This window comes from Sitophilus oryzae, unplaced genomic scaffold, assembly GCF_002938485.1.
Source record: "Sitophilus oryzae breed Bouriz unplaced genomic scaffold, Soryzae_2.0 scaffold_1620_pilon_pilon, whole genome shotgun sequence".
Taxonomy (NCBI): Eukaryota; Metazoa; Arthropoda; class Insecta; order Coleoptera; family Curculionidae; genus Sitophilus; species Sitophilus oryzae.
The window spans coordinates 1,551,203-1,560,179 of record NW_022146304.1 but is presented as its reverse complement, the minus strand read 5'-3'; the positions used below and the strand labels follow the sequence as shown (position 1 = coordinate 1,560,179).

Here is an 8,977-nt window from a genome sequence, read left to right as displayed (position 1 = left end):
GAGATAGGCAAAAATTTTCATAGTAGAATTCGCCATAGTAGTTCGCCAAAATTTACGGCAGACCTGATCCACTGCGACCTTTTCTACCTTTTCATCTATTGTGATCCTTACAATACATTATAAAAATTATACAGATCATACTATGTATAGTTCTGACTAGTAAAGAAACCCAAGAGCCAGCAATGGATGTCAACACAAGGCAGATTTACACGTAGTCCAGTAGCTGACACCAGTTCCACTGGTACGCGAGCTGTTGGCTCGGGTAACTGGCTCATGTTGTTTACACGAAATTTTATTTGTATAGTTATGATCTTGTCAGATATTTCTCAAAAAATGAATTCGAAAAAAGTTCAGCTGCTAAAAACTAAACGTATAAAAAATGCGTCTACGGTATTATTGGAGATGTTGACTGAGGAGCTGGGTAATATGTTGGAGGAAAACATAGTAAGAATGAAACGATTGGATAAGAAAATGGATAAGTGATAGAGTTACATCGGGAGGTTCTACTTTGCTTTTAAAACAGCTAACACTGGAAGATCCTCACGAATACAGGTTGGCATTACGAATTAACACAGAAAATTTTGACAAACTGCTTAAACTGATAGAATGCTCTATTCAATGTCAAGATACAATAATGAGAGAGGCATTACCGGGAAAAATAAAGTTGGTGGTAACATTAACATATTTAGCCACTGGAATGTCTTACCGAAGCCTTAGCCACTTGTACCGTGTTTCTAAACCCTCAATTTCGCTGTTTATACCAGAAGTATGTCGGGCAATTTATGCAGCATTAAAACAATATATTAAGGTAGGTAAAGTATTTATTGAAACTAACGTAAATTAAGCATTGCTAAAAGCAATTGTGATGATGGCTTCTGTGTTTTCGTCGGGATTATTATATGGTGCAACATCACTGTTATTATCAAAGGAAGAATTTGTAGTGCCGAATGGACTAACCTCTGGCGACGAGCAAGTTGGAGTCGTCAGGTAGCTTGACTGAATATTTTTCGTTGAGACCTGCGTGTTTGAAAATTTCGATTGGTAAAGTTGGGGAATTTGAGGAGACTTTCTTAATTGTACAGACTGTTTGCTTCGTATATAGGCCAAGTCTGCATTTAGTTAATATGCTCTGTGTCTTTTCCTGAGCAATGAATGCCTGTTCCTCTGATAACTTTTTCAACTGTGATGAAACGCTTTTTCCAAAGATATCATAATCGTTTCCTCGAAAATCGGCAAACTTCCTTCGTGTATATTTTTCAAATCTTTGATCATTGATGACATTTCTGTTAATTTGCTGCGCTTCGATCTTAAGGACGGTGTAATAAGTGTTCGTTTCCGGAATCGTGGCTAATGGTGTTTGTACCGAATTAACCTGAGACTGATTTTCTGAGGGTGGTTGATTTTCCCGATTGTCGGACAATTCGTTATCATCATAAGTGCTTTCTATAATATTATCCTGAAAAAAATATAATTTATGATTAATGTATTAATAAAATAAAAGTAATATGATTATTAAATTTGTTTTTTAGTTTCCAGAAACGAAAGAAGGATGGAAAATAATAATTGAAAATGGGTTTAGAACGAAATGGAATTTTCCCTTATGTTATGGGTCAATAGACGGAAAACATGTGGAAATTAAAGCTCCCTGGAAAAGTGGCAGTCAATTTTTTAATTATAAAAAAAATAAGTATAGTATTGTATTTTTAGCTGTTGCTGACCACAACTACTGTTTTACCTATATCGATGTGGGCGCGAGTGGTAGTGCATCTGATGGCGGCGTTTTCAAGAACTGTTCACTTCACCAATACCTGGAAAATGGATTTTTGCCGGAAAACGGAGTCATGGTTGGAGATGCGGCATTCCCGCTAAAAAAATATTTAATAAAACCGTATCCAGGTGTTAATCTTAGTGCAGAACAGAAGATTTTTAATTACAGGCTGTCACGTGCCAGACGTATAGTCGAAAATGCTTTTGGGATCTTAGTCAGTAGATTCCGAATTTTTGAAAAGCCAATATCTACTAATTTGAGCACAGTGGATGCAATCGTTTGTGCAGCCTTTGCACTCCACAATTGGCTAGGGAAACAGTCAAAAATCTTATATTACTGAAACTTCTTTCGATAGAGAAGATCACGGAGAGACGAAATAACTCCCTTACAGAGTATTGCCAATCAAGGGAGCAATCATTCAGCAGAAGCCAGAGAAAAAAGAGACCTGTACAAAAAAATATAATGTATAAAAATATAAGAAATATAAGTCGTTCACTCTCTGGTCCGAATACTCAATGTTGAAAAGTACGCTGAAGATAAAACACATCGCACAGTGTTTTATGATATAGGGACTAGGGGACAAAAATAATTTATTTTGCTATACAGCCGGTATAATAATACTATTACTCTATATTTGTCAATCATATTCAAGGGTATCTATACACTTAATTCATATTTAAAAAATACAATATTATTAGCAAAAATTTAACTCATAATTAATAAAGTTTTCTATGAGTGAATTAATAAAAGAATTCTGCCCGCGCCATAATTGATTGTATTAATGTTTTATAAATAGTGGTTTCTTACTTTTTATTCACTGAACTGAAATCAACTTAATATATTACATCTATTTATACTTAACACTAAATAGGTTCATAACAGAGATCAATATAAAAAATGTAGAAATAACAAATTAGTCGAAGGATTCTGCTCCTGCTAATTGATTATATTAATGTTTAATAAATAGTGTTTTCTTACTTTTTTCTTTACTGAACTGAAATTGACTTAATATCTATCTATATTTATGTATACTTAACACTGAATAGGTTTATAACAGAGATCAATATAACAAAAATGTAGAAATAACCAATTATCGGAATCTTCACTTTCTGATTCATTTTCCACTAAATTAGACAAATCAAGAGGCAGGGATAAATCTGTTCCCTCACCAGTATCAATCACATGAATAATATCATTAATAATCGCAATAATCAATATTAATGATTAGGTATCACATATTAATATCATTTCGGCTAGGTAACATTATCCTGGTGTTCAGCCAAGTTTTATTATTTTCCACAAAACGCGAGCGAGTTGCTTTCCTTCCACTTTGCGGCCATTTTTAAACAAAAATATTTACTTATCTGCTGAATGAGTTTGTATAAATTCGTGTCTTAACCATTGGGTATTAAAAGGCTTCAGAATTTTTCGGCAACACAAACCATTCCTCAAATAAGACCGATTTTTTACATGAATCTCCCTTCCTAAAAAAAATAAGAAAAAAGGTTTGGGGCAAATTGGGGCAAATTTGTATTGCGGTTTCGAAAACTACATAGTTTAAAGATTATTATCAGCCAAAAATCCTGAGGGGGTTTTTGGGGGTATTTTTGAAAAGCCGTAATGAAATGTAAAAATATATATTGTTTTCGCATTTTAACAAGCAAAATTCTAGATACATAAATATATATGTATAGAACATACTTTTCATATGAAAATATTAAAACCATAAAGTACATACCTTGGATAATATTATCCATTATTTATACGATTATATTTACAAATTTACCTGTCACAAGACAACGTCATAATATAGAAATGACAGCTGATATGGCGATCAGAATCCGATCCGAATATCACTTGTTTTACCAGCCTACTTATAACTAAAATATTCTGTTGCTGAAGTTTTACGTTTGCATTTCCTTCTGATGACTCAATAAGTTATGATAATAAATAAGAATATTATCAACATTGATACGTATTTTTTTTTTTATTTTTGTCCATTAGACAAAACACTGTGCATCGTCGATTTGAGTAATTATATGAAATTGGTTGCTTTTCTAAAGCGAAAACCAGAAAATAATTTTAAAAACTGTTGCAAAGTTACCATTAATTATAACTTTAATTATCCCACAAGCATTCTTGCTCTCTATAAAGCTGAATAAGCTTAAGAGTGTCATTCTCAGATATTTTTCTGACCATTTTACTACAAATTCAATGCAATTCAATTCAAATTGTAAGTGCGCCAGCTGCTGGTGCTGAATACGAATATACGCCAGTAATTGCCACCAACTGTCACGACGTGTTTAGACGTAACCATAATGCAGGCGCGGGGAGGTTACTGGCACAAAAAATAGACGCGCTCACTATTCGGCGCAAAAAAGTGTTTTTTACACAGTGCCACTACCGTGCCAGTGCTAGCGTACCAGTGTGACTGGCGCCAGCAACTAGATAGTGTAAATCTGCCTTAGTAGTTGGTGACTAATGTGAACTAAAGAGATAGTTCAGCGAACTATTCCGGAGGAACTAGAACTAAGGAACTAGTTTCTATTGAGGAACTAGTATTCCCACCTTTATTTTGATACAAACCACAATACTCACTCTATCAAGAACCAAGATTTATTTGTGTACTACAAAATAAACAATATTTTTTGTGTTTTTTTTCACCTCGTTGCTCGCACGAGTTGTTCTTCTGATTAACGCCTTTTAATTACCGAAACAAAAACTGGTATCCGCCCGTTAAAAATATTCGCGCCGTTTTGAATTATGTATGCGTTTCCAGTAAAAACTGCTATCGAATTCAGCGGGGAAATTAAATACAACGGTTTCAAACATGACCTGATATTACAGGCGACAAAATATAACTGCGCGCCGCTCGTTGTGCGGCCGTGTCGCTAGTTTTATAGTGCTTTTTCTGTTATCTCTGTGGGTCAAATATTGAAAATTAAAAAATTTCGAAAAGGGAGGAAGCGGATTTTCCCAAATAAATACCAAAAATAATTTGGCTTTTAATTTTTAAATTTGTGTACTTTTTATTGCATGTGGTTAATTAAGATCAAATATATAGGTATAAACAAAATACAAGAGGCAGAAAATTAAGGCCCAAAAAACCCTACATATATGCTCATTCTCTGTTGAACTCATTAAGTTCATCAGACTGAAGGGAACAGCCAGTCAACGACCGGTTTCGGAGATTTATCTCCATCGTCAGGCCGACTTTGCTGTAACCCTCAATCTGACAAACGAAAAGCAGAGAATAAGCATTTGAGTACAAAACGTACTACTATGGCGAGTGCTAGCCGCTGTAACAATTACAGATCGTACCGCCAAAAATAAAACCAGCGGCCTACTGGACAAACATGCTTGCTTCATCTAACCAAACAACTCAAAAAATAAAAAAACCCTACATAAGTTCCCAAAAAACCCTACCTATATGCTCATTCTCTGCATTAAGTACTATTTTTGGCGGTACGATCTGTAATTGTTACAGCTGCCGCTAGATGACGAGAGCGGCTAGCACTTGCCATAGTAGTACGTTTTGTACTCAAATGCTTATTCTCTGCTTTTCGTTTGTTAGATTGAGGGTTACAGGTGGTTATAGCAAAGTCGGCCTGACGATGGAGATAAATCTCCGAAACCGGTCGTCGAATGGCTGTTCCATTCAGTCTGATGAACTTAATGCAGAGAATGAGCATATATGTAGGGTTTTTTGGGCCTTAATTTTCTGCTTCTTGTATTCCGTTTATTTATATAAACCCTACCAAGCCTTCAGCTCCATCTACAGTAACGTAGATGAAGCAGGCAAATATATAGGCATTTTGCTTCAGAAACAGAGTAATAACAAATATAAAAAAGCTTCATTGTCACAAAAAAATATAAAGTATTCTGTTGACAAATCTAGTGAACTTAAAAAAAGACATGTGAGTATATAAAAATTAAACATAATTAAAAGATACTGTAATTTCCATCCAGGCAAATAAAGCATTCATACGATATATTCACTATCACACACTAGTGAGGTATCACAGATGTCATTAAAAAATTCATTTATTTTATAGTAAGTTCTACTTAGCAATATACTTCGTACGGACCTCTTAAATAATTTTGCTGACTCCATATATTTAGGTGTGGAAGATAATTAAATATTTTAATATTTTCGTAGATTACAGGGGTGGAACTTTGTAACTTAATATTGTAATATAAAAAGAATCGTAATGCCCATTACTACACGTGTATCTCCACCTTAGTTAGTTCTTCTTGGTGTTTGGCTCAGGATTCTTCTTGCAATGGCTTTGATAATTTGATTAGAGAAATTGAAGATTTTTATAATTTCTGTTAAAGTGGTTAGTTCTTACATTTACCTTTTCTAAGAAGATTAAATTTAACGGAAGAATAATAACTTGGGCTAGTTAAGTGCTAATAATCCAGCATTGTGGGGTCCGTCATTATATGTTTTATATGTTTTATTTATGTTACCTTCAAAATCCCCTCTCTTATTCAACTTATACATCTCTGACCTATCAGATACGCAATCAAGAAAATTTTGTTACGCAGACGATATAGCTATTACAACAGAACATGAATCGCTATATCAAACCCAAAAAACACTGACAAAGGATCTCGCAGACTTGAATGCCTATTTTATAAAATGGAGACTTCAACCCAGTGCAAATAAAACAAAAGTGGCTACCTTCCATCTTAATAACAAGCTGGAGAACGCTCAAATAAGCGTCCAGTTTGGTAACACCACTCTGCGTAACAACAAATATCCAAAATATCTGGGGATTACTCTAGACCGTACACTATCATTTCGAAAACACCTAGAAAATGTGGCTGGTAAAATCAAAACACGAAACAACGTACAAAAACTTTGTGGTACTTCTTGGGGTGCAAAAGCAACAACACTTCGGATCTCCGCCCTTGGTCTGGTATTCAGTGTGGCAGAGTATTGTGCACCCATGTGGTTGAACAGTCACCACACAAATCTCGTAGACAGACAGCTGAACAACACCAGGCGGCTGATTACAGGGACAATCAGATACACACCTAGTTACTGACTTCCAATTCTGAGTAACATTCTACCTCCAAATCTACGCAGAAACGAGGCTCTTTTTGGAGAATTTGATAAAATAATAACTACCCCAACGCTCCCTGTTCATGAAACACTTCCTGCTTTACAGGTGACAAGACTGAAATCGAGAAATCCATCTTTGCGAACAGCTGAACAGCTAAAAAGCAGTAACTACAATTCTCGAGAACAGTGGCTTCAGTTATGGAGAGAAATAGCCGATGCGCAGCTATACTCCTGGTTCGAAAATAACTATTGCCAGATACCGGATACCGATCTAAACCGGAAAACATGGTCAACTTTGAATAGGATACGCTCTAGCTATGGAAGATGTTGCGGATTCCCTTTATAAGTGGGGTAAAATACCTTCCCCAGAATGTGATTGCGGATCCCCTCACCAAACCATCCACCACATAACTAGAGAGTGCAACCTACGCGCTTATGGAGAAGTCTGGGGGGACTTTCTGGAGGCTACTCCAGCAGTTTTGGAATGGATAGGGCATCTAGATGTCAATATATAGTGTTCTTAAATACGCTTTTTATGTTGTCTTTTTATCATATACTTGTTTTTTTTATATTTGCATTGTAATGTTTTCGTTTACATTGTAGTTTATTTTATATCTAAGTCTTTTTTTTTCTTGCATGTATGCCATACGATAAATAAATAAATAAATAACCTTCAAAATCGTAATATCCAAACTTGGAAACCAACCAAGGACACAGCACTTTCATATGAATGTACATGGCATAGTATAAAATCTGGGGGTTTATAGCGTAGCATTAAATTTTAATCTTATAAGAGTGAGTGATACGAATCTAGCCGTAACATTTTCGGCAAGGTAACATCTCACTATTGGTATTTTAGTTCATATATATCTCCATCTCATCACCGCGAACTTTACTAAATTCGGATAGTTGATCAATTATCTTTAAAAGTAACTAACTGTAAAACTATTAGATTACACATCAATAGTCGTCAGAATTTAATTTCTATATTGGACTGTGCTCGAAAGAAGAACATTGTAAATATTTAGTAATTACTGTCAACAGTATTTGGATAATATTCAATTTGTATACATTGACATATCAAACCAGAAAAAGATCGCTTAATGTATTTTAAATAAGCCGTGAATATACTCGTAAATCAACATAACATGTAGAAAAATAATGAACCAAATTCGGTCAGTAGTAAGTGACTATACATATAACACATTTACAAACACAATTAAGTTGGGAAATAACAGATTCAAAATAAAGTACCAAGTTACTTACTGCCATTACTCGCTGACGAGTATTTGACACGAGTTATGCAGGGAGTCTTCTTTTATGAGCTTTTCTGGACTGAAAAGCCCGATATGTGATCTCTCTTCCGCACTCCGGACATTCAAAAATTTTATTACTTTGTTGCCTCTTGTTGATCCATTGCGTTCTATTGTGCGCTGCTCCCGTCCACTGATTATGCATACGTAACCTTTAAGTTTTTGTAGAAAATGTCCTTATACCTTTTGAGTAGACCAGAGAGTTGTCCACCCGGTTTCTTCTTACTGTCTATAAGTTCGCCGTAAAGAAGAGATTTTGGTAAGCGGCTTCCTTGCATCCTGCCTACGCAACCAGACCTTAAGTGGGATTTAGTATACATGACTTCAGCGCTCTCGTAGCTAGCTTTTTCAAGGATTGATACGTTTGAGACATGGTGAAACCATTTGATTCTTAACAGTTGTCTAAGGTCTCCGTTGCAACTTGTTCAATGTGTTCATGTGCCGGTGGTACGGTACCCAGGTTTCGCTACCATATAACATGGTGGGGGTTATTATTGCTCGGTACACTGCAAGTTTTGTTTTGTGCTCAAGTTTTTTTTTGTTTGTGCTCAAGTTTTGTGATTGTAGAAAATCCTGTCTTTTAATTTCCAGAATGCTGTTGAGGTTGTAACGTTTTTGGTTCGTTACATGCCTTTGTATATGATATATGAAGTCTGGCGTATCATCACTGGGGAGTGATAACGTCCTTCCCTCTCGGTCAGGCCGGATAATTTACTTGACACCCTTGGCGTAATTTTTACGTTCTCTAGTCAGCAACCCTGCTATCGTTTCACTGCTCTGTGGAGGCGCTGTCAACATCGCTCCAAGGTCTCTCTACGCTGTGGA

The 8,977-nt window shown here is 35.5% G+C and overlaps 1 protein-coding gene across 1 annotated transcript; it reads left to right on the top strand.

Annotated features, from left to right (window-relative positions):
* The first annotated feature begins 333 nt into the window (after positions 1-333).
* LOC115880179 (protein ALP1-like) lies at positions 334-2,231 on the top strand. The gene is made up of 4 exons (XM_030897316.1): positions 334-444; positions 524-808; positions 1,530-2,045; positions 2,124-2,231. The coding sequence occupies exons 1-4, from the start codon at positions 334-336 to the stop codon at positions 2,229-2,231; spliced, it is 1,020 nt and encodes a 339-aa protein (XP_030753176.1).
* The last annotated feature ends 6,746 nt before the right edge of the window (positions 2,232-8,977 follow it).